We start from the raw sequence: 27,058 nt of genomic DNA, 5'->3' as shown, positions 1-27,058 counted from the left end.
TAGCAACCGAGTCATTTTCGGTGACCCTACCAATGTACGGAGTTAGAAGAACTTGATCTGGTCTAACTCTTAGAGACCAATTAGGACCTGCTATATGGAAACAGCCAGTAAAAAATTGTTCCTCTCTCCCCACTTGGTCAGTCATTCTAAACCTGGAAATTTTCTGTTGAAAACACTAGACAGCTGGGTCATTTCATTTATGGAAGAGCTTTATTTTTCTCCCCTCTCCACTCCACCCCTCCCCTCCACACACAGCCAATACAACAGATATAAAATGCATTTTTATTTTGAAAAGAACAGTGCAGAAACTGAATCACAGGATTACATTCCTTGACCATATCATACAAACCCAGACACCAGAGAATCATTTGACAATATATTTTGAAGCCACCAGTAAGTTGGTACAACAAAATAATGTTAACAGTGTTATGCAGGCACCACAGTCTATTAAGGGGCATACATAATAAAAATACTATGTTCAAGAGTTTAAAATCACATTCATATCACTAGGTATAACGTTTACAGATCTGTTGCAAAGACAAACATAAAACATGCTTAAGGTAACAGAACAGAACATTTAAAAAGGTAACAATAAAACATTGTTAGCATTTGTCGGCTGGTTACCTTTAACAAAATCAAAGAACAATTTAACTTCCATAAATAAGGTCCAGTAAGATACAATTGGTATCAGAGTTTACAGTATGTACATTAAAAGCCCTATTGAGTAATGAGGCTTGACACCTTTAGGGTATGCTTTCTAAAGAATATTTTCAGTTTTTAAATTACCATACGAAAAAGCACACAATGAAGTTACCATCTGTATTTTCCTGAACTAGAGAATATAGACAAAGGAAAAAAAATATATATCTAAAAACAGATCTGTCCAACAGCCAGAGGGATGGTTCTCAGCTGACTGCCTAGTTTCCTGTCCAAAAATTGTCCTATATGCAGTGAAGGGAGGGGCGTAGAGCAGATGGCTTACATGCTCTTGATGACAGGAAAGCAGCTATGAAAACAGTTTCCTATTGAAAATACACCAAAAAGACATTGCAAGCCTGGTCTTACTTGATTCACGTGGACATCTTTGGAGTTACACCAGTGTAAAAATGGGGTTTTGAGCAAAATCAGAATGAGGCCTGAAATCAATCTCTCTATATAGTGTTTTGTTCCTGTACTAGTGTAGCAGTTGCTAATTTCTGTTTCCTGTCGAATTACCAGGATCCTTCAATCATGGCACCACTCATACAAGCGACTCCATTGAAGAAAGTAGAATTGTTTACGTGTCTGAAGACAATTCACAGCTAGGTTTGATTACTATTGGAAGTACAGTTCTAGCTGGATATTTTGGTTCTATGTCTCTAGAGGCTGGATGTTGATCAAGGGATCTATTTGTAAGCCTTACAGTATTAATCTTAGGAGATGAACTCTCCACTTTGAGTGAAACAGGTTTTGAAATATTTGCTGTCAAGCAGGTATCAAAATATCTCTATTATATATATTTTTTTAAAGTTAGTCATATGGCCCAGTGTTCTCTAAAGTCTAAACAAGTGTTTGATAATTCTTTACCTATTCAAAGTGTTAACTAAGATTTAGCCTTCACAAAATATTTCTAAGGCAACAGATTTTACAAAATTAGCAGTATAGCAAAACGGCAGCTTCTCTCAACTACATGTTGTAAGACAAGTGATTTAATTGTGGATTTTTGGTACAGCATATCCAACATCAGTCTCATCTACATAATCATGGAAATATGGGAGTAACAGCTGAAGAGGCACCTATGATCAACTACAAGAAAAATGAAATATCTAGGCTCCTTTTCACATCTTTTAAAGAGAGACAGTGTATGTCAAGCTCCAGAAAAGTGCTTTCTTGCCTTCAAGGGCTATGGTATCATATACAAGGAATTTTATATATTTAAGTAAGCAAGTTTTAGTTAAAAACATGCTTAGGCTATTAGCAACCCAAGTATATCTTTGGATACCCAATATATTTTCAGAGATAACACTATCTTTTTAAACATAAAAGGATATGCTCTAAAGAGGAAACATGGGATTTATACTCCCCAAAGGAAGATAGCATTTGGAGCTTATATAAATTGACAGTGACAATTGCAGTAAATTCTCCACCGTATGCAGTTTAAGATTGATTGTTTTGCATTCTAATTTTGGGGGGGAAAAGGTCAGAATTAGAACAAGAGAATTAGCATAGAAAGTTAGACAGATGGATGTATTTTACAAAAAAAGGGGAGGCTAATAGTAGGTTTCATAATGATGTAAAGTATGTAAACAACAAAACGTCGAAGAGCATTTTAAGTTCAAACTTTTTTTGCTGTCACCTTGAGTAGGAGTTTAATCCTGTAACAGTTCAGGATAGGCAGTGGTGCTGCCACACACAAACAGGTGAGTGGCTATACTCCTAAGCATATGATTTATACTGATATCATGTAAAGGCTGCAACCAATCTTTGAGGCAAGTTAATGAAAAAACACTTAGCATTTTCCCTAGTGATGATTTAAGTTTTTCAAATCACTGGATGGTAAAACGCACACCCCACAAAACAAAAACACCCTGTTCACAAACTTCCATAGTTTAAAAAAGTAAGTATTTTCTACACAATTGCATTTTTAAGGATTATTTGAACTATGGTTATTCTACTCTGGCAGTTCTATTTCTCTCCATAAAGGTGCTCCAGCTCCTGATTCAGCAAAGCACATTGGCATACTCTTAAACGCTTTGCTGAGTTGGAGACCTGGTGAACATTTTATGCCAGGTCTAGAACCTAGGGGTAATCTTAGAGACAGACTCAACCCCCTTGACGATGTCACTATGGAAAAACCTATGCACCATGTGAACCCTTAAACTTTGAGATTTAAGTGGTGCACTGGTCCATGTTTGGGCTCCTGTCCTGAGGACAATGTCACCCATAGAGGACGCCTTGTAACATGCAGATTCCATAGGCGACAATGAAGGATTTAAGAAGCCGAGACATCATTTTAGAGCAATGTAAACATGGCCAGTGTAAACTCACTGCAGAAATGGTTTCTATATTTGAAAAGAAGTTTTTGATTCAAGTACCACCACACCAGCCTTCCTTAGTTTTTCCCCAGAGATACATTTGGAACACCCTTAAAATTCAGGCTAGAGGTAGAAAATAAGACTAATTTAGAACAAATAAAAGATATGGAAATGGAGAACCAGGATAAAAAGGGTAACTTTGGCTAAGAGGACTTTCAGCTTTGGGGCGTGGCTGGGAAGGAAGGCTTGTCTAAAATATTTCCTAAAGGAGTTTTGTGGACTCTCAAAATGGCAGTTTTCATGCAGCAGAGCACCACTTATTTCAGAAGCTTAAAACAATGACTTTAAGACAAGTGTATTTACCCGTCTGCACTGGTATTCTTCTTACCCATTGTTCCACCTCAACAGATGGAACTGAAGGCTGGGGTGAAGGTTACAGAAATAAAGATTTTTATAATCTATAATAAATACATTCTAAAATAAATCTTCCTACAACGCTGTGGTTGCTTAGTGTATTAAGCAATGTCACATTTTTACATTCGTGTTTGAGATTAGGAGGACAAAAAATACTTGTAGATCAGGAAGAAATAATGGACTACTACCTGGAGCTCAGAAATGATTTCTGACACTACAGTGAATCAAAAAGTGAATTGAGCATGGATGGAGATGATCAAGAAAACAGATGAAAGACAAAAATCTGATGACCTCTGATTTGTATAAAGCCTGGAGGTTACCTAAGAAGAGAGATGATGAATTTAAGACATACCGGATTCAAATCCAACAATTAAAAAGAAATCAGCATATTAAACCCAGCAACAGAGTCCTTGAAAGTCAGAACTACATAGGTTTGGCAGTATTGTCATGCTGGGTGCTGCATGTCATTCCTTGATTAAGTAGTTACCATGCTCAGGGTTGGTTCATACATAGTGCCATGTATAACTGCAAACTCAAATGAGCACTGCCTAGAGCAGTGGTGTCCGAAGTGGGGTGCATGGCAGAAGTAGCAGCTTTTTTTATTTTATTTTTATTTATTTTTTGCGCGCTTCGGCAGTTCGGGCGGGAGTCCGAGCGGCTTTTTTTTTTTTTGTTCTTTGGCACGGCAGAGGGTGCGTGCTCAAAATTTTTTTACTGATGGGGTATGCAATCAAAAAAAGTTTGGAGACCACTGGCCTAGAAGAGTGTTACAAAAAGGGTATTAAGGAAGGGAATTTTGGAGGAAGGCACACATTTCTAGGAGAGGAGACAGAAACCAGCAGGACACAGGGATCAATGTGTGAATTAAATTTAAAAACAAAGGTTAGCAGGAGCAGAAGGTTTATACTGATATTAAGTACTTATGTATACGCATGTATAACTGCAGGAGTCCTTGTTCCAATACCCTTGGGATAGTTAACCAAGCTACAAGCCTTCTGTGTTTGTACATAAAGCAGATGTTGAGCTTCTGATCTAACTGTGAACCACATAATTTATGCAATAGCAAAATTGAAATACTGGAGTCTAGATTACTTGAAAATGAGAGTGGTCACTCTTGGCTGGACATGGTACATGAAAGTGAATTCATTTTAGGGCCATGTGGTCCTGGGGGTATTTGAAGGAAGGATTATGCTCAAATGCAGTTCTCCAAAGAACAGGTTTTGCAACTGCTAGACTCTGTAGCAATTCAGAACGAAAACCTAAAAGTTTGAACTGGTAAATAGTAGTGTCATGGCAAGGGACTGAGTTCTCTCTACTTCATCATCGCATCTGTGTAGAAATTGAACTATTCTATTAATGTCTCAGCTGCCACCTGGACATTGGAAACTAATAGTTGCACAAACAATGAGTCACAACCAGTCATATGTCACTCGGTATTGTCAGCTCAGTAAGCTATCAGTTATGGAAAAATTACTGAGTGGGATCTGTGCATAGTGAACCTCTAGTGAGTGAAAATCGAAAAGGCTTCAAACTGCAACTGCAGCCATGCCCCCTCTTTTCTTAGAGGAAGGGGTTAAGGAGTATAGGAGCTGGGGCAGTAGGGTAAGACTTCACTACATTAGAGTTCCACTGGATACAGGCACTTTAAGAGCTTAAGACACACTGTTCTCAAGATAAGCATTTCAGGGTAGCTTACAGTAAAAGGACACTAGCATGGGAACTTTCACACTTCTATCGTGTGCAGCAATGGAGACATCTTCACTGACATAAAGGAGTGATCCCTCAGCATCTCGATCACCCATTGAAGGGAATGGGGAATTGCACCTGCTCCGTAGTTAGGATAAGGCCCAAAAGGCTATTACACGAATATAGCAGCCTTCTCTCCACTAGAATGTGACCCTAAAAACAGTGGTTAGGAGGAACAAGAAGGGTGTGAGGAAGTGGAAGCAAGCTGGGGAGACGTAAGAAATAAGCAAGTTATCCAGTTTCTGGCGGAGAAAATGAATCTGGGGAGTTCTACAAAGCAGTTCGTAGCTGATTGGAGTTTATTTTTAATACAAGTTGAATGCTACCCTGCAAAACTTCCAGTGTATCTAAGGGGTAAGGTATAGATTTACTTTTCTTCCCCTCCCTCCACACTATGGTTTGGTGGCTACCAGCCCATCCATATTAATATCTGAAAATAATTTATGGCGGCAGCAAGACAGTGATAATTAAAAATTGATGAGAGCTTTTTGGATGAGCTAGTACATTAAGGCAATAGATACTATACCATACTCAACTGCCTACCGTTCTCAAGTTGTGATTGTTACACATTCAACCCTCAAGCAGTGGAATGTCTTAGAACAGTTCAATTTAGCGGGCCAGTTCTGAGACAGTCCTTTTCCTTGGGAGTTGTCAGGCAATGGAGTTTAATGGGGAGGACTATAGGGTCCTGCTGTAGAGCAGTCTACTTTGGATAACATGAGGGCAAAAGCCATGTTTTCAAGCGTGCTGGCCAAAACGGGGATACTGTTAACTGGGGGTGATTCAGCATCTTTAGGCTGCTTTGTAATTGGGGGTATGAACTCTTCACAGCTTTGCATGCAGTAGTCTCCCTAACTCACTATTCTGTTGGCTAGCAACAGCCATTAGAATTCTCTAACAACTTTAAGACTCTAAACACCAACTTATGTCACTTTAGGAAATGTATTCATACTGAAAGTAAATAAGTGAGCTATTCTGAACTAGGCTCCTCACCCTGTTTGAATGGGCAAAACCAGATACTGTAAATTAAGTACTGATTCTACATGGTTGAGGATTTTAAAAAATGAGGAGGCAGGAAATCCCAGGTTACAACCATTCCCACCCTTATCACAGTCTTTGGAGGACTTAGCTGAACAAAGCTCTGGTATTGTTTAGTATTAAAAAGGAAGAGAAACTCCAGTAACTCAGTTTCCCTCAGTTTATTTTGTGGGACTGTGCTTGAAGTTTAAACAGCCTACTTCAACTATTTATAATCTTTGCCTAGGCAATAGCTACCAATTATAACAGTGGCTGTCTTGCAGCCACTGAAGTTCATGCGTAACGTGTGCTTTGGCTTACAAAAGGGCAGCAGGTATTTCAGAACTTGCTGCATAGGGTATGTCTTCATTTAGACACTTAGCAAACTGAATTTTTTCTCCGATTTGTTTATAGTGGCTATTTGGTTACTCACCTTACAAAAATGGCTTCCCTTATTGTCAGACCATCTGCCCTGTCTACATGCCAAATCTTTCAGTAAGTATCATTGGGAGGGATGGGCAGGAAGTGTGCTGTCCAGTCACCAAAGCAGCTGGTAAACCCTCAATATTTTTTTTTGAAAATGTATTGAATCAGATAGTTTGTGGACTAGCCACCTGGTAAGCTTAATTGGTTCAAAATCACAGTACTTCAAAAACTAAAACTGAAAACCCTCACATTTGATTTAATTTTAAAGCAGCAGAAGTCTGCCTCCCTTCCACCATCTCCCCCAACCCAACCAATTTAGTTTTGCTCTTTGGTAGAGCTCGTCTGTGAAACATTTTTCCCTGGAGTGATTTTTAAAAATTAGTCTGGAAGTACAAATTCATGGAGTCCTTTGAACATCTTGTTAGATCCTTACCTATTTAATAGAAGTAAACCCTAAATATTTTCTTATACTCTTTGCTTTTAAATGAGAAGCCAGTGATGAGAGAGAGACATGCTGTTGTAGAAGAACTCTCATTCCTTCTCTCAGCCACGCTCAGATACACTGAGACAATACAAAAAAATTACTCACATTTTACCTTCCTGCTTTACTTTTTAATGCAACTGGTGGTGCCTTCTAATTACCTGCCATAGCACCCCACTTCTATAGGCTCTACACAATACAATACATTTTATCTAGTGTTAGATCACATTTAATATGTTGGCATTCCAATTCCCCACTCAAGTATTTTACAAGGAGGGTCACTTTCTAGTCTATTTTGTATATGCGAAAATTGTGCTCATTTGAAAGCAAAGCATACTGGCAACATCACAAAATCATGGCAGGTGGTGAGTTCCCAGTCAACAACTCAATAACTTTTTAGAGGATCAGTAAGTGCTATACAATTTTTGCAACTCTTTTAGACAGTGACACCATTTTCACAATTCCCCGTGCACGCCCTACCTGATGCACACAGCCTGTTTTCTGGTGTTGAACACTGAATTTTTCTGACTAGCAAAGAGTGCTTTTGCTTATAGTGAAATTTGTAAGACACACCACGAAATGCATTCTGCGGGCCTCAAACAGCAAGTATTGCCACTTTTCCATGTAGTGCTGGAATTTGAGCATCTTCTCCCTATCCCCCTCACCCTCCAAAGCCTGTTTGATTATTTACTAGCAACACAAATCATGTTGCACGTTTCCCTGGTTTTATTTTTAAAAAAATAGCCTCCACCCCTTTCTCCTCACACATAGCTTATTATCAGTCAGTCACACCATTGCTTGCTTTGTGCAAGTAATACACCACATAACATTCTCTTTACTCATATCTCCACTTTAGCAGATGCATGGTCTCTGATGTAAATACAAAATAGTATAAAGAAGCAAGATTCAATTAAGACAGAGACCTAACAAAGTACTCCCTTTTTAGTTTATCATGATATCCAAATTATTTATCTTTCCCCTCCTCCCCCTATACAAACAATAGTTTTCTCCTTCCAAAGTAGGAGGGAACATCTCTCCTACATTTTCTAGCCTGATTGTATTAAGATGAGGGCGCTTTTAGATCTTCCATGGTGCCATATCAGGAATATTAGTTCCAGCACAGAAGCCTCCCTGAAAACTCAGTTCTCTGGAGAACAAAAACCCAAACAAGACAACTTTGTTTCTGTGCATGGCCAGGTTTGAATTTAGTGGTAAATCAGCCATTTTCAGATCAAATATTTGTATTGGTTCTCACAGTTTAGAGTGAAGTCTAGCAGGCACACTTCTTCTCCTCTGGCTTTGCTGAATCTAGCTTCCCCGAGCTTCCTCCATTGGCTGTGTCAGATACTTGTGTCTTGTCAACACATTGTTCCATGCGCTTCATTATCAAGTCCAGGAGCATTTCCACAGCTTTATCCACGTTTTGCCCAGTAGCTGCACTTGTTTCAAAGTATGGTATGCTAATATGTAGGATATGAAAAAAATTAAAATGAGAGATAGGCCCCAGAGCAAAACTCTTGATCCAAATACCCTTGAACAATTTTCTTGGTGGGGGAATAGGGAATTTTGGAATTCAAATCTGGCTGGCCTTTATTGCACTAAGTGGGCTGAACAAACCCCCAGATCTTTAACATAGAGGGTTGGGGGAACGGGTATTAATATCAAGGTAAGTTTTGCATCTTGAACCAACTGCCAGTTTTAACTAACTTGAAAGTTCTGGCTTCAAACCAGAATGGCAGCATTTGCATAAACTACAGCTGAGAGAAACAGGCCTTCATAAAAAATTTACTTTTTCCAAGGTTCTGTAAAGAAGAACTGCAGTGCCGTCTCATAGAGAGATGGAACAGGAAACAGAGACGTATTGACAATCACTGTTTAGTGCATTCAGGAGCATTTCCAGTTAAGTTTCTACAGTCACCCTCCCTCAATATTTGGCAACATGGATTTCCAGGCTTCAGAACTGAAGTATCTGCAAATTTGAAGTATTTTATACTTTTATCACAGGTATTTTATGTCACCAGAAGTTTCCAGGTGGAAAGTGAAGACAGTCTGCATCTACAGTAGCTCTCAAGGAACATGGAAAATGCCATATCTCCAATAGAAGCATTTATCTGAAGGAAAAAGGTGCAATAACTATCTACTAGACAGTTAGGGAGAAGGCGACCCATAATGGGATAGGATTAAATTTTTCCCTGTGGTGAGCAAGAGAGTTTTAAATTTCTATTTGAAGGTTTTGTTTTTGGATTCTATTTAATGTAGCTGTGGACAGTATGAACTTTGCCTCTAATATCCTGCGTCTGTAAGTTCCACAGGTAGATTCCTGCTTTACAGATTTTAAATTGTTGCCTTTTGATTTTAATGGAACGCATACGGAGAACAGGTAAGTAGGAGTGGCCACAAGGATTTTTAAAATATATATACACCCTCTTATCTAATCTTTTCAGAGAGGAGTTTATAGTCTCTTCATAGGGAAGTTTTCCCATGTTTCTGATCATTGTTGTCTACCTCACAAATCCCTCTATTTCTTCTGTATCCTTTTTGAGATGAATGACCAGAATTGAACACAGCATTCTGGGGCGGGGGGCACACCATTAGTTTATGTTACAGCAGTACATTTTCAGTATTGCTGTCTTCTCGTTCTCTATGCATTCTAGTATTTTGCATCAGCCATCAAACAACAACAGCAAGCAGAAGTTCACATTGAGTGATCACCCATTATTACCAGTTCACTTTTGAGTTGTTACAGTTCATTTAGAGTGTAGCAGTGTGTATGAGTAGTTCAAATTATCCCTTTCAATATGAATGAAAATATAATCTAACAGTGTTCTCTAACTTGTCAAACTTTGAAACATGTGGACCACTACTTTCAAAGTGTGTCAGGGTGGGCAGCACTGTAGAAGATTTTGCACACCAGACGAATTTCTATAGCATATCAATGTATGTAAATCTCTAACCAACCTAACTGGTTTCCCAAATTTCAAAGCTGCATGGTGGCAATTTAGGTTTTAAGAACATTACACTGATGTAGAGATCAGCTGGAGTAATTTTCCATCACAATTTACTTACCCATATTTATCTGCAAGGTCTCGTGCTTGTCTCTCATTGACTTCCCTCTGATCTGATAAGTCAGCCTTGTTACCAAGTAATACTATATCGGGATTCTCACAATATGCATTGGCTTGCAGTTGACCTAAAAAACAAAAAACAAACCTAGAGTAAAAAGTATTGAAATGCCACTAAGGGCCAGGATTTTTTGTTTAAAAATAATAAAAAAAATGAATTCTTGTACCATATGGACTTTTCATAATACATTGGCTCATTAAAGTAATTTTCTACAGGGGAAAATGGAACAGATGTGATTAGGAATTTATTTCCAGTGAACTAGTCACTTCCCCTCCATACAACCTAGAGAAAGAGGAGAATCAAATGCAAAGATGTGTTCTACATACAGTACTTCAGTCTACAAATAACAGACATCAGTACATTTTGGTTAGGTTTCCTTTAGTACGGATAGACATTTTCCTATTCAAAGAAACCCATTAGGAGATCACAGAAATAAATTCCAAATGCTTTTCACAAGCAGTTATTTAGAAATTTGAGGCCAAATCTTCAGCTAGGCTGGAACTATGTAGATCCACTGGTTTCAATATTTAAGTAATTGCCTTATCTCAAAAATTGGGGGTAAGAAAAGATGAGTAGCTGCAGTATATATTATGTGGAAGAAATTTAGAGGAGCAGTGTGGCAAAGGAACCACTGAAGCAGATAGATTCCAATGCATTAACTTTTCCGTAGCCAAATAGCGGACTGAAGTGGGAGCATGGCTATTGTTATTTCTATCAATAAAGCTATAGCTTGCTATGAAGGGATTTATTTGTATTCCCATATTGCCTTTCACAGTGTTCTTCTTGTGTACACAGGCCAGAATACTCCCAACTAGCATGCAGAAGTTAGTTTACTAACAAACAGCACGTTTGAATTATACAGAACCTGAAATTAAGTCTGGTCACCTTTTGCATGTTGTTTTTTTCCTCCACTATAATAGCTTAACCAGTACTGGACAAGAACACACACCCACACCTCCCTATCTTTTAAACACCTTTATTTTAAATCAGGATGATCCATGCTCTCTAGCAATTTTGGTTTAGCCCTCGCTTCAGGTTCTCTCACATGTTGCTTCTGCCTTGCAAAATAAAATAAATAAAAAATAGCCCCCTCAATTGAAATATGCATAAAATACACATTTATTTTCTCATTTTGTTTGGTAGGCTGTGTTTAAAATCGGATGAAACACCTAACCAAACCTTAGGCACTGGACTGTATTAAAGACCAATAAATATCTTTTATACAAATAAAAATACAAGTAGAAAAATCAGAATGTAACACGGCCCAAATAGTGAGAATACAAAATGTAACAGTCCATAACCAGTACATAAGATCATAATAAGCACATATATAGTATGATTGATTTTATTTTACAAGTCCCCAAAATTGACCACCACAAACCTCTTCATACAACCTCCAACCCGTCCCAGAAAAGGCCAGAGGAATAGATGTGCTTTGCAAAATGCTCTGAAGTTTAACAAGTTTATGTAATTTTCCCAGAGCTGGGACTTCAGAGCCCACCTACTCAAGCCATAGGTTTATGACCACCTGAAAAATATTGGACCACTCTTTGAAATTAACATTACGTAAATGAAGACATGCAATATACAGTAACCTAAAAACCACAAGAAGTTGCTAGTTATCGGATACATGCAAGCTGTTCTATTTTACTTACTCATCCAGTTTCTGACATTTAAGAAGCTCTGTTGACTGGTGAGATCAAACATTAATAAAAAGCCCATGGCATCTCTGAAAAATGCTGTGGTGAGACTTCGAAATCTGAAGGAAGGAACAAATAAGCAGCCCTGTTAACACAGACTGACCTCTAATATTACTAGGTAATCATTTTTAGTGAATGACTTATTGGAGAAAAATAAAACAAACAAACCAAACAGACAACCATCCATCAAAGGGGAGATACAAAAAAAGCTTTTTTTGTATCTCTTTTGCAACAGGCAGTTTTAAAAAAATAAAGTCCAAACCCAGAGAAGTTGCACAATTTATCAGCCAAATGTTTTCATAATAGTCAAAACCCTGTGGCCCTCCTTTTGACTAGATTTATCATAACTATCAGTAGTTACTTATCAAAGTGGGTGTAATTTACCAGAGGATGCTTAGATGTGTGAGAATGTTACGTTGTCAGTGACGCATTGCTAGTTCAAATTCTCTGTCCTTTGGACTAGCCTAAAAATTAACATGTTGCTTTTTAAAAAAAATCACAAGAATACAGATGCATTGAGTGCATCCTTAATCACTGGGACACAAAATTGGTTCAATTGATGAACATAAGAAGAGCATTGTGAGGAAACTTTTACTTGATGGATAACCACCACCTAATATGGCAGAGATTAAAAGTATCTGGCCATTTAATCATAGTTTAGAATAAAAACAGTTTACTGGGAAGCTCATCTACAGAGGCCCTGATTTACCTGTAGTTGACAAGCTGAGCTCAATGAAACTTGAGTCATCTCTGAATGCACAAAGCCATGGACCCAGCACCCAAAATATAGCCCCAGTTTGCTGCCACAGGACCACAAGCCAGAGTCTCAAATAAATTAGGAAACCAAACGCATTAAGAAACTTTCCTACAGAGCTAGAAAATAGAAAATGGAATTCGGTGCTCTGTCTTAAGCCACCACATAATCTGGCACACCTATCAGTAGCAGATGTGGTAGATAAGATACCCCAGGGCACATGCATCAAAATTAGAACAGACTACTGCGGCAGAAGAGAGCCACGCATGAGGTTTCCCAATGACAAGTTAGCTGCAAGAGTGCTACCATAAGATCTCTTTTGTAGAAGTGATGCCTTTGACAACCACATTTAGCCATACTGTATAAGAGACAATGGGACAGATTCAAACCAGAAAAATGGGTGTGTCTTAATAGAGGCCAATTTTAATATCGCACCACAGTAAGTGTGCTCGCTATCTACAAAAACTATGAAGACAAGGTCCCTACCTTGAGGAACTTATAATTTAGACACAACACAGACTATGGACACAGGGATAGGTGCTTTAGCTGTGATATTTAGCATGCATCCAGTTCCTCATTTGCCAGTCATTTATTTTGTGTGACCTCTCTCAGGGGAGGTCCAGGGTACAGAGCCTATGAGGGTCAGGAGGGCTTGAAAGAGAAGGATGGAAACATGGTGGTTCAAACCAAAATTAGTCTTTCCAGGTGTGGAAGCCACACAAAGGTGACAAAGGCACAGACAATGCAATTGCACTTGTTTTCCTCTATCCATTGAATTTTGCTGTAAGCAATTTCCTTCAGTGCTTTCAGGTTCCCTTTAGAAGCATGAAGACAGCTTGTACTCATGGTTTCCCCTTCTCCATTTAATGAGTTGTTTTAGGCTGTTTCCCACTCCAGTGCCTCAATATTGTTTCCTGTTACATGACTGATTTCCCTTCCCCTGCCCACTTCCTGTCTCTAGGCACAGCCAATATTTAATCAAGAGTAGGCCAAGCCATATACTGTATGCTAACAAACCACCATGAACTTTACTGCTACTCCAGAGTAGCTGGGGGAAGCTTACAAAATAAGTGAATACAGTATTTCAGTATGATCACAGCAAAGCAGCAACAGTTTAAAGTTATCTTTCAGGATCAAGAGATGGATTTTTGTTTGTTGTCAAAACCAAAATCTGTGACAGAAGAGGAGTGTTTTTTCTGACTCACCTATTAATTTTTCTAAAATTTAGACAGAATTCTGATTAACTGGGTATGAGATGCTGAACTCTGTACATTACCTTTCCTGCCCAGCGGTGTCCCAAAGCTGTAGATGGACCTTAAAGGTTTTTCCTGGAGATCCATTTGGTCCTCTGCTATTGTATATCTGACAAACAGAGTAGAATGAACAAAGAAGTAGTCTTTTGCTTAATTTATTAATGTCTTTCCCATTACTAAAATTTACCCTTAGCACATAGTGCTGTACTGAAACAAAAAGATTCTTCAAAAGCAAATGGAGAATAAGTTGGTTTATTAACCATAGCTTATACTTGCTAGAGATTCACATTCACTAATATTCCACTTCAAAGGGCCTCTTGCAAAACAATATTTCAAAACCAGAAAACCAATACTGTCTTCTGAAGATGATTGAGTATACTTAATACTGCCATTTAGATCCCGATTCTGCTCATCTCATTATACAAAGTGTGCTGAAATCACTTCCTAGATTTAATTTCTTTAATATGGCCTGCTGTGCATTAAAGACCTGCTTTTTGCAAAATGCTCCATTCTGGCTATGATTAATGCTTCCAAAACACTTCACAATGCCATGCAAGCACTTTACATACACTAGTGAGTTTAGGCACTTCCCTTTGAGTTAGGCAAGTATTAACATCCAGGGTTAGAGAACAAGTCAGTTGTAAAACTAGTAATAGAGCCCAGACTTCCTGATTTCCGATCCTATGCTTTATTATGATTGCTATTGTGCTTCAAGCAAACGAAGAGCATTCTTATCTGAAGGCAGAACTTTTTTTCTACATTGTGCAATAAAAAAAACTATCCATTTTTGTCAAGGTCTGTGGACATGCACAATAGTTGTATTCTATTAAAACAGTGGCAATGAATGTTAGTACACATGAAAGGAATCAGGTTGACAGCACGGAAGATTGTTATCTTCCATTTAACATTAAGGAACAAATACACCACAGTACAAGCTAGCCTACACTGTTCTACAAGTGTAGAACTGTAGCCTGAAAGGGTCACCTATAAAGGCATGAAGATAGTTCAATCTACAGCCACATTACTAAAGCGAGTCAAAGAAGTCAATAGTTTGTGCTATAGACACCTTGGGAGGCAGTATTTACAGGGGTTGGCAACCTTCGACACGTGGCCCATCAGGGAAATCTGCCGGCGGGCCACGAGACATTTTGTTTACATTGACCATCTGCAGGCACAGCCCCCGCAGCTCCCATTGGCCGCGGTTCACCATTCCTGCTCAATGGGAGCTGTAGGAAGTGGCATGGGCTGCAGGGACATGCTGGCTGCCATTTCCCGCAGCTCCCCTTGGCCGGGAACGGTGAACCGCGGCCACTGGGAGCTGCGGGGGACCATGCTTGCAGATGTTCAACATAAACTAAAATGTCTTGTGGCCTGCCGGCGGATCACCCACATGGGCCGCGTGCTGAAGGTTACCAACCCCAGATCTAGTTGGCTGAGCATTGGGCAGGAGTATCAAGACATGGGTTCTACTTCCAGTTCTATCATTTACTTGGTGTGTGATCTTGGGCAAGATACTATCGCTGTGCTCTTTCCCCTCCCATTCTTTTTCTGTCACCTTATCTCTTTAGGCTGCAAACTAATTTGTGGCAGAGGCAGTCTCTGTAATGTGTTTGTACATCAGCTAGCTAGCACAGTGGGCCCCACTGGAGGCCTTTTGTGCTAATGTAATGTAAATACATAATACCCCACTAGGTTACCAGGCAGCCATCTGAGGGCAACAGCTTCTCCCCCACTCCCTTCTAATTTTGACTGGACTCAAGCCAGAAACTAAAGCAGAAAAGGCATTCTCAACACACCTTAAACCTTTCAGGAAGAGGAACTGTATACATTTACGTAAAGCACGTTCTCAACACTATTGGAAACTAGAAGAAGTGAAGACATTGACGACTTGAGAAACTTACCACACGTTTTTCCCGAAAGTCTATTCCTACTGTTGTGATGAATTTTGGGTTGAATTTGTTGTCGGTGTATCTGTAAAGGAATGTTGTCTTCCCAACCCCAGAATCCCCCAGGGCTAGGAGTTTGATCAGATAGTCATAGTCCCCATCAGTCATAGTGCTGATCTTTATGAACCTGCAGAGAGAGGAAGAACTGGTTTAAAAACAGTGATAAAGATAAGAACATCCAGACTGAGTCTGACTAATGGTCCAACTACCCCACAGTAGCTTGTTTCTGACAGTGGCCAAATGCTTCAGAGAGAATGAACAGAACAGGGCAATTTTGAGTGATCCATCCCCTGTTGTCCAGTCCCAGCTTCTAACAATCAGAGAATCAGGGACTCCCAGAACTTGGGGTTGCATCCCTGACCATCTTGGCTATCCTCTATGATAGAGGTGGGCAAACTAAAGCCCGCGGGACCCTCCTGCCCGGCCCCTGAGTGCCTGCCCTGGGAGGCTAGCCCCCGGCCCCTACCCTGCTGTACCCCCTCTCCCGCAGCCTCACCTTGCCCCACCGCTGGCGCAATGCTCTGGGCGGATGGCTATGAGCTCCTGGAGCAGCGCAGCTGCAGAGCCCGGCCTGACCTGGTGCTCTGTGCTGCACAGTGGCGTGGATGGCTCCAGCCGGGCAGCACGGCTACCCGTCCTGGTGCAGCCGCGCTGCTAGCCACCAGTGCTCCAGGCAGTGCAGTAAGGGGGCAGGGAGGATTGGATAGAGGGCAGGGAAGTTCGGGGTGGTGGTTGGGGTGGGGGTGTGGATAGGGGTTGGGGTGGTCAGAGGGTGGGGGAACAGGGGGGTTGAATGGGGCAGGGGTTCCAGGGGTGGTCAGGGACAGGGAGAAGGGGTGGTTGTATGGGGCAGGGGTCCTGGGGGGGGGTGAGGGTGGCAAGTCAGGAATGAGAGAAGGGGTTTGATGGGGGGGCAGTCAGGGGCAGGGAGTTCCTGGGGCTGTCGGGGGACAGGTAGCAGGGAAGGTGGATGGGGCAGGGGTCCCGAGGGGGGCCCCCGTCAGGGAACAGTGGGGTTGGATGGGACAGGAGTCTGGGGGAGGAGGGGGGCATCAGGGGGCAAGAAGCAGTGGGGGATAGGGGGAGGGGGCTGGGCCATGCCTGGCTGTTTGGGGAGGCACAGCCTCCCCTAACCAGCCCTCCATACAATTTCCGAAACCCGAAGTGGCCCTCAGGCCAAAAATTTTGCCCACCCCTGCTCTGTGAAGTTGTCTAATTCTTTAATGCCAGAAGTATAACTGGGTTCAACAAATGAATTCTTAGTATACTTAATTTTAAAAACAACTTTTGTTCATTTGACTGAATTAAATTGCTGTTGCCTGTACTCAAGATTGTCTGCTAAAATGTTTACATAGGAAGAGAGCAGAGGAAGGAAACCTTTAGTTTTAGGTTTTAGCCCATGTAACATGAGAACTCAAATCCTAGTTTGAAAGTTTTAGGGCACGGCCAAGGCTAGTCTAATTTTTAAATCTTGTGAGTTGGTGGAGGCTGGGACAAAATTTCAATTATACTTTCAAACACCTCAATTGAGTCAGAATTTAATGCCAAAAAGGACCACCAGATCATCTCGTCTAACCTCCTGTATGCCACAGGCCACCACCCTCACACAGCACCCATACACAAACCCATCAACCAACATTATACCACAAGAGACTAGACCAGCGGTTCTCAAAGAGCAGGTCGGGAGCCCAAAGTGAGTCACGATTAGGTTTTAATGGGGTTGCTAGGCTTGGCTTAGACTTGCTGGGGCTCACTGCTTCAGCCCTGTGCAGCAAGGCTCAGGTTACAGGCCCCTGCCTCAGGCTGAAGCCCTGGGGCTTTGACTTTGACCCCCACTCCACCCAGGGTGGTGGGACTCAGGCTTCGGTCCCCCGTGGGGTTGTGTAGTAATTTTTGTTGTCAGAAGGAGGTCACAGTGCAGTGAAGTCTGGGAACCTCTGGACTAGATTATGATGCGCCACAGACCGAATAGGAGGTACCTTCTGGTACCCACAGGGCAACACCAAAACTCAGGGATACAACCTTCTCATCAACCCATTATTTTACTGTAAATTAAAAGAAAAAGGGTAATGCAGATGTAGTTGCATGTTCTTTAAATTCCTCTAATCCTATAAACAATAATAATCCTGTTAATCGTTCAATGGATATGCCATCTGTACTCAATCTTCACACTGAAGAAGCTCCCACTCACTAAGGTTTACACTGTTTAAAAATCACCAACACTGTAGGAAAGTCACAGACACACTCTTCTTCACATCACTTAGAATATAATTGGGTAACAGAGGAAAACGGCATAGTCTTCTCTTGATGATTTGGTATGCAATAGGCCTTCCAGGCTAAAATCAAAACATTCCTCTAGATTGTTGGATTATTCCTACGAATGGCTTTGTAAACTTCTCTGTATCGTACAAGTTGTGTGGCCTGTTCTACAGATGCTTCATGGGAGGGTGTGGGGGAGGGGGAAGGAAAGGGGAGGGTAGAATCAAACTTAGTTTAAAAACCGATTTACCTTCATGTTCCAAAATGGGGAAAAAAGAGGTTTTCCTTTTCCAAGTACAAGAAAGAAATTTCTATCTTCAAGATCAAAGGAGACAGTCAACAGGAAAAAGAATCTCAACTGCTGTATGTGATCAGAGGACACTATCAGTGCTAGACTCACATACATAGGTAGGAGGTGGTCTACTTTTGCTACTCCATGATTTAAGTTAAATTTCAGTAAGCAACTGTCCAAAGGTCATTACTAAATGCAAGAACACATCTAAAGCCAAGTTTACTCTTTGGCATGGTTATATGGACAGAAATGTGTCTGTCATGTAGATTTCAAGTGGTATATACTAGAGATGCGTGAAATTTTTAGGAGGAAGTTTTTTTTAAATTTTTAAAAATATAGATTTGGATTAACTGAAGTATTTCTTGGATTTGTGTTGAATTCACCAAATAGTTTTGGCTAATTTAAAAAAAAAAAAAAAAAGGGTGACATTCAAAAATGTCAAAATATTTCATTTCAAAATGACATTCCATTTTGGAATTTGGCCACTATAAAAGCCAAGAAGCACCCTAAAATGACCAAATCAAAATGCAACACCCAAACTGTTTCACTTCATTCAGAATGAATTTTCTCCTCAAGTTTTTAAACTTGGGGGGAGGTGAAGGGGGAGAAAGAAGAGAAAGATTTTGGTTCAAAGCGAATCAAATGTTTTTAGGAAACTTTTTGGTTCAGTCCCTGTGACCAAGTCCCAGGGAGCTTCACTGAGGCTACTCAATTAGGGTGAACTGCAAAGAATGGGGCAGATAATCCCCAAAGCTGGTGAATATTCCAATACTTAGATTTGCCAAGCCAGCACAAAACAGCTTCAAAACAGTAACACTTTACTGGTTTCCCAGAAGCCAACACCACAGTCCCCTTAAAGAAACCCAACCTTAGGCCTCCACCCAGACACCCAAGTCAAATATGATGAGGATTACTGAAAATCTTATTCGTTAACCTGGGAGGTAATGTGTCCGATCCTTTGGGATGGTAGAACTTTAATATGATGACTATTTCAAATCATACCCAAACACATGCTTACAGCCAATTCTTATTAACTAAACTAAAATTTATTTAAAAAGGAGAGAATGCGAAAGTGAGTATTGGTTAAAAGATCAATATACATACAGACATGAGTACAGGTCTGAGATCATATTCATAGTAGAGATGGTGAGTTTTGTAGTTGCAAAGAATTCTTTCAGAATTAGTCCATAGGTTTAGTCCAATGTCCACATTCAGGGTGATCCAGTTAGGACTGGAGATCTGTCTTGTGACTTAAGCTTCCCCTGCATGAGGCATCAAGCAGATCTGACATAAAAAGGATCAGGACCCAAAAGGTTTTTATATAGTCCCAGGCCTTCTCTTGACAGAAGAGAGTCCTTAGGCGAACAATAGGCAATCATGGAGATTTTGAAGTAGACCTATTTCCTAAGCATCACTAGTAATTAGCTACAGATTAACATAACACAATTGCCTGTTTTTCCACCATTTGCAGGTGATTTGCTATACATTTCAAAGAGATGAATAGAGTGATATTACTCTGTTTACAGTTCGTTTAAATGTTAAAGTGTCTTTTTGATCTCTGAATTAACAAAGAATGAGGAGTACTTGTGGCACCTTAGAGACTAACATTTATTTGGGCATAAGCTTTCATGGGCTAAAACCACTTTCCACTTCATCAGATGCATGGAATGGAAAATATGCCAGCAATGCCCCTCTGTCCATGTACACGTACATGGACACAAATCAGATGTCAAGAATTAACAAATTAAAAAAAAAAAACAGCCGGAGAACACTTCAACCTCCCTGGAGACGCAATTACAGACCTAAAAGTCACAATTCTTCAACAGAAACTTCAAAAACGGACTCCAACAAGAAACTGCAGAACTGGAATTAATTTGTGAACTGGACACCATTAAATTAGGCTTGAAGAAAGACTGGGAGTGGATGGGTCATTACACAAACTAAAAACTATTTCCCCATGCTAATTTTTCCCCCCTACTGTTACTCACACCTTCTTCTCAACTGTTGGAAATGGGCCATCCTGATTATCACTACAAAAGTTTTTTTCCTCCTGCTGATAATAGCGCACCTTAATTGATTTGTCTTGTTAGAGTTGGTATGGCAATCCCTGTCTTTTCATGTTCTCTGTATATACACATCTTCCTACTGTATTTTCCACTCCATGCATCTGATGAAGTGGGTTTTAGCCCACGAAAGCTTATGCCCAAATACATTGTTAGTCTCTAAGGTGCCACAAGTACTCCTCATTCTTTTTGCTGATACAGACTAACACGGCTACCACTCTGAAACCTGAATTAACAGAATACAGCACAGACAGGGACTGTTTCATATATATTGTTAGAGGTTAACAATGTATATGTAAACACACAAAAATTATCTACCAAAATGTCTAACGGTTGAATCTGGGTCAATTGGCCAGAAAGGATTAAGCAGCTTGCAAACTATGTGTCACACTTTGTAGAAGATTCATTGCAATTATAGAACACTGGTAGCAACAATGATTTGCATGGTGATACTCTAGTCAGATAATGTCACAGTATCCAAACAGAAATAGTTCACTCAGTTCGACTCCCTGCCTTCCCTTTTCTCCTTCTACGTTCCCCCGCCAAAAAGAACAAAAATAATTATTAAACCAACAGTATTAATAAAGTTTTAGTTTAATAGTAGTTGGGAATGGCACGAGGAAAGTCATATGTTCAGGTAGTTACTTGCTTAGGGAGCGTGTACATCCTGATGCCTCCACTAAATTGTTTAAAAAACATATATGGTAAGTTATTCATATATTGAAGGCAAGTAAGAATTTTGCCTAGACTCCAAATAGGTAATGTTAACACAAAACCAACTATCATTTATAATATAAATGCTCAGAATTTAATGTTGTGTTTCTATGTCTAAAGAGAACAATGGAGTAGATCTCTGGAAGCTGCATCATCATACACCTCTGCTACAAATATTTAAATCATTAAGTTATAGAGGATAGCACAGAGTCATGCAAGAGTGAGAAACATTGAACAAGATCTGCCAGGTCTGTTCAGCTTGCACTGAGCATATGCGCTTAGAACTAAATAGCTGCAATAGTAACACTTCTGAGGGACTTCCTTTGCCCCACACAACAGCTGTCTAATCTTGTTACTTACACAGTAGGGCCTTTGCAGGTTGGCAGAGTTTATTTGGGGAACCCAAATACAGCTTCAGCAGAGAGGAAAGGATGGTTGCGAAGCCTCATCCTTTTGTGACAAGGCATATTTTATTTCACTTCTCTCTCCGTCAGCCACCCGGATCACTATTTGCTGGGCACACTACCAATCAATAGAAGCATTATTCTCCAGACCAGGACAGGAACTACAGTATGCCAGGAATCATGATCATGAAAGTGGAACAGTAAATCTCCAAAGTGCTATGTGTACTAGCTTTAGTTATAGAATTGGAAGTCAATATCAAAAATATTCATAGGAGCTGACTGATTCTCCTCTTCTTTTCATAGAATTCATGCCCAGAAGGGACCATTGTGATGGAGTCCAACTTTCTGTATAACAGGTCATAGAATTTTCCCCAAAAATAATTCCTAGATCATCTCTTTCCCCCCCCAAACACCCAATCTTGATTTAAGAAATTGCCAGTGATGGAGAATCCACCCTGATCCTCAGTAAATTGTTCCTAAAGTTAATTACTTATCAACCAAGGGCAGAAACTGCTCTTTTGCTTTCTTTGCAGTAACTTGAGTTGCTGGATCTGGTTGACCAGACCTTGGAGGTATGTTAGTTACTTCATCATACTTCTCCCTGCCACTTTTGTTTATTCAGTTACTCCCTCTCCTTATGATGGCAACCTCAATACCAGGAACTCCCTCCGTCCCCCCAAGCAATAGGGAAAGATGCAGCACCCGGTGGCACTGGTTCCCGCCTGAGCAATTCAGGTGCACACTACAAGGTCTAGCATCTTTCTGTACTAATGAATAACTTCAGCAGGACACTGTGTGGTGAAAGCATGAGAGTGGTATGCAAAGATCAAGTGCCATTTATTAGTAGCCATGGCTCTTACTGGTTTGGGAAAAGAGATGATCACAGTTCTTAACAGTAGTTCTGACCAATTGGGGTCCCAACTAGCCCTCTGTTGTGGTTAATTTGCAGGATGCAAGCACAGAGAGTCCTGCAACCAGACAGTGAACTCTTAATTGGTCAATACCACGCTAGTGTATGTGCCTGACGGCTAAGAAAATGCATTTTTGCAAGATGGTGAACATGTTCACCATCTGTTCTTGCTAAGAAGCACTTATGAAATTTAGACATTGGCTATGGTCCCAAATCTGACAAATTAAAAAAAAAAAAAAAAAGTCTTCAGATTAGCATCAACTTCAAATTTAAGGCACCATAGTTTAGCAGTGAAAACAGGGGTGAATGGAGATTCAGTAGACCTGGATTTCATATCAAGTTTTACTGAGGACTGGTTGCATTATCTTGGGTATTTAAAGCAACAGGGAAACTATCCGTAACAATGTTCCTCAGCTCAAAGGTCATGACCCCCAGGAGTCCCAAAAGGCAAATGGGAAGGAGGGGGTCACGAGGCATTGAAAATTCTATTGCAATTTAAAGCAAAGAAAATCTTGTTCCCCATTCCCTGTGGTACGCTCCATCAACCTCTCAAACACACACTAATTATATGGGCCTATTGTTATCAGATATGTTTTATTCTTACTTTTATAGTAAATCCAATGTGGTTTTCTATTTTTAATTTATTTATTTTTACTTTGAATCAGGTTGGCAATCCCTTAAGAAGCGGATAAATAAAATAGGGGTAACAATACATATCTACTTTTGTAAAATGCTTTAAGATCATGAGATGAAAGACTATGTACGTGCAAGCCATTTTACACGGCCTCTCAGTCTTAGTACTCTTCATAAGTAAAAGCTTTCGCTTCCTTATGAATAGAGTCTAGTGAATCCTTAGTGTAGAAGAGGTTCTATTCTATTCAAACTCTTGTATTGTGTGCATCACCATGGCATCTGAGCTGGATTCCCTGGGTCAAATTCTGTGCTCAGATACTCCTATTTGCACCAGTGTAATTCCAGTAGTTTCAATAAGAACAGAATCTATCCCCCTTGGCACATGAATAAGGAAGTGCCAGCTTGCTTTAACTAACAAATTTTGACCAACCTGAAATTCAATTTGTTTTCATTTGTTATCTGTATGGCTGTGAGAGCTTCCCGAATACAATACAGTTTCGTCTCCATACGTGCTCTTTGACAAATACGAAGCAGCCCAGTGACTGCAAGAGGCTATTTGGCATCTTCCGACTTGGGAAAGATCAAAAGAATTTTTAAAAGTCTAGCAGCATCAGTTTTTGAGACAGTTTATTCACAGACAGCTTGGTATCTCCTTTGTTCTGTATATTGCAGAGAGAGGACAGAAAATTCACTGGATCATTTTAGTTCTTGCCAGAGTACAACAAGCCAATTGCATGACAAGAAATTCTACAGAGTTTTTCCTCATCCAGCATGCATGTCAAAATATGGATCAGAATTACATGGCCTGAAGTACTGTTCTTTACAACCATAATCTCATGTGACCTATTAGATAAAGCAAAGAAAGAAAGGCATCTTGGAAGTGGCCATTATTCATTCACAATCTCAAGTAGAGGTTGTGTACTCTACACCTATTGTATACAAATTTTTGTGTACTACACCTACTGTGGTGCTCTGTCCTCCACTATTCTGAGCCACTTATTAGAGGCTCATAAGTCCACTTTGGCCTTGGCTAACAGAGTTGAATCTTCGATCAGGCAGAATGGAGCATTGAAAACTATCTATAGACTCAGCATTAGTCCCGAGCTTCATGTTGCTTGAAAGCAGTGTTTTAAATTTCTCTATCAAATAAAAAGGTTTCAGTGTACAAAGTGAATGGTCAAATGTACACGTATGGAACTACAACCTACTACTCAGGGTCTCATCGTCAGAATGCATTGGATCTACAGGTGTTGGACAAAGGATACTACCAGATTAGCAAACTGGGTGTGAAAATTAAGTTTATGGGTCTACTGACATGAGTGCATGTGGGAGACCACGACCAATGGCATCAGGTCATCTCCACTCAAAGTCTACTGATAAGCACTAGAGGCTGTGTTGATTGAGGGCACACCTTAATAGCTCAAGCCCTAACAATAAGAAAACTGAGCAGCCACCATCCACCGTCACATGAGGGAAAAGGACTGGCTATTAACTCTGCACTCAGCCAATCTATTATGAACCTCTGTAGACAAAGAGACAACATGATCATTTGTCCAATATATTACTTTTTTTTTCCTTCCACATTTTAAAACAGGGACAACTGGGCTAAATTAATCTCTGCTACAGGTAGAAATTTCCTCCTGAAGTTAACATATCTTAAATCAGGCAGCTTGATTAGCTGTTTGATGGGGAGTTTTACACCTTCTTCTGAAGCATGATTATCCAGTCTCCAATGACTCACAGACTAGATTGCCCTACTTCTATCAAGTGTCCAAAGGCTATTTTAACACACTGTCAACACTTGTATTGCTTGTCGTGCTAATTAAAGTCTTATGGCATTGAAGTTTTCTATATCCCAGACCAATGGCAGTCCTTGCATTCTTTGATTAGAATTATTCAAGATTTGTCCTGAATAATTGTGTTTTTTAAAAGGTTGCTTTAAATCCGTCAACTCAGTCCCTACACCAACTTTAAAGTACTTAAATGTATTCGATTGAGCACACCATATTTTACAAATCCACTTTGGTTTGCCTCTACAATTGCACTACTACAGTGCATTTATGTTGAGTGCACTCAGAACAAGGAATGTTTTACTTTGGTTTATGTGCACAGTTTGTGTTTTGATATTACATAGTATAAACAACCTAATGGATTGTCTCTTAGGAGAAAGGTCTTCTCTAAGAGTTGCCAGCCAATAATTGTATAACCAACAGTAGTGCTAGATGACACCGAAGGTCACACACATTCAATGGTGCACCTTGATGATAGGTTTTTTCCCCTGAACTAAAAACACCTAACAGCTTCAGAAAAAAGTGTTTTTTTTTTTTTGTAAACAGTATTTAGAGAGAAGTGAAGTGATTAATAAGAGGTCTCCACTGGTCATTCATGAGTAACTTGGAAGAGGCATGGCCTTATGTCTGAATCGTGATTCCTGAGTCATGTCTCCCTGATCTGTGATAAATGAGTGCGGTACACATGGGATAGTACAACTCTATTTGTCTATTGCAGAGACCAGTACAAGAAACACAGCATTTCAACTCATTGAGCTCATTCCAGTACTGCCTGTAGCAATGTTATAGTATTAGAACTGCAGCATTTAAAACCCATGGCTATGAGAGCCACGTCACTAAGGCACCCATATTTCCACTTATTCCCTAGCACATTCCCTCCTCAACCCCCTGTCCGCTCTCGTTCACACAAGAAAGGGTCAACAAGATCCACTGTAACTTCCTCCGGCTCCTTCCTGGTCACTGACAGGGTTCTTAGGTGCCCTGTTTCACTAGTGCGGCATTTCTCAGACCATTCTCTCTGGTTTTCCTAATACCTCTCTAATTGCTCCTTCAACATCTCCTGCCCTCCTCCATTCAGTGAGACCCTGCCTGCCTGCCCCTCCTCCCCCCCCCCCCCGACTCCTTACATCCTGTCTAGCGATCTCATTTGCTCACACAGCTTCCAACTAGCACCTATACACAGATGACTCAACTCCACTTTTTACTCCTCACCATGCAATCTCGCCTTCTAGCCAATTCCGTCTCTCAGCCTGTCACCCTGACATCTCCTCCCAGATGGCATACCGTCAATTAAAAAATTTAACATGCCTCAAACTGACCCCCTTACCTTTCCTCCAAAACCCTCCTGTCAATCAGGCCAATAACCAGGGAGGGGTGCATATGTCATTTTTGACACTCTTCTTTTAATCTCCCCCCACCCCCTGCCACACTCAGACTAAGTCGAATTCAAATGTGTGTGGGGGAGGGGGGGTAAGGGGGAGAGAGGGGAAAGAGAGAACAGATTTTTTTTTTTGTACAGACAGCTAAGGCTCTCATCCAGACCATCATTCTCTCCAGTCTTGATTACTGATTTTGCTCTAATATTCTATAACTGTAGTATGGCAGATAATTGAAAGTCTGCCATTTGTCAGCAGATATTCCAGAGTATCTGTGTTGGATCATGATTACTTACGGTGCGTAGATGATACTGCTTCAAATAAGTCAACTGAATATCTTGGAGGCTGGGCTATAAAAATTGCAAGTGGAGGGTATCTGCTCCTTTTATGCACAAATGTGTAGATCCATCACTGTAGTTGAAGCAGAGTGCCTTTTCGAATATCTGTTTCAATGCATGGTTAAACTGCCTTATTGTACTTTGGTGTCTTGATTAATTTGTGTATGCTAGCCTATCAAAGTGCTTTCTGATCCCAATTCTCTACAGAAAATTTGAAACAAAGTTGAATCAAACCACATAATTTAGGTGAAAAGGGTCAGTCTGTTTTAATTATCCAGCCTATTTCAAGATTTAAAAAAAAAAGTCAGCTTGTGGTCAAAGACTACATGTAGTTTGGGGAATGTAGCCAAAATGTTACGAGAATTTGCCAATATTTGAAATTTTACTTTTTCAGTTTGAGATCAG

At 40.2% G+C, this 27,058-nt stretch overlaps 1 protein-coding gene across 7 annotated transcripts in view; it reads right to left on the bottom strand.

Annotated features, from left to right (window-relative positions):
- Positions 1 to 268: 268 nt before the first annotated feature.
- RAB27B (RAB27B, member RAS oncogene family) overlaps positions 269 to 27,058 on the bottom strand; it is a 208,724-nt gene continuing 181,934 nt past the window's right edge. For all 7 annotated transcript variants that reach the window (XM_065598760.1, XM_005296863.3, XM_065598761.1 and 4 more), the window contains 5 exons: positions 15,830 to 16,001; positions 13,952 to 14,037; positions 11,877 to 11,980; positions 10,165 to 10,288; positions 269 to 8,558 (listed from right to left, as the gene is read on the bottom strand). In XM_065598760.1, coding sequence (XP_065454832.1) covers positions 8,369 to 8,558; positions 10,165 to 10,288; positions 11,877 to 11,980; positions 13,952 to 14,037; positions 15,830 to 15,982 — 657 coding nt within the window. In that variant the 5' untranslated portion in view covers positions 15,983 to 16,001 and the 3' untranslated portion in view covers positions 269 to 8,368. The remainder of the gene's footprint in view (positions 8,559 to 10,164; positions 10,289 to 11,876; positions 11,981 to 13,951; positions 14,038 to 15,829; positions 16,002 to 27,058) is intronic.

This window comes from Chrysemys picta, chromosome 6 (assembly GCF_011386835.1).
Source record: "Chrysemys picta bellii isolate R12L10 chromosome 6, ASM1138683v2, whole genome shotgun sequence".
NCBI lineage: Eukaryota > Metazoa > Chordata > Testudines > Emydidae > Chrysemys > Chrysemys picta.
This window is presented reverse-complemented; position numbering and strand designations above follow the sequence as displayed.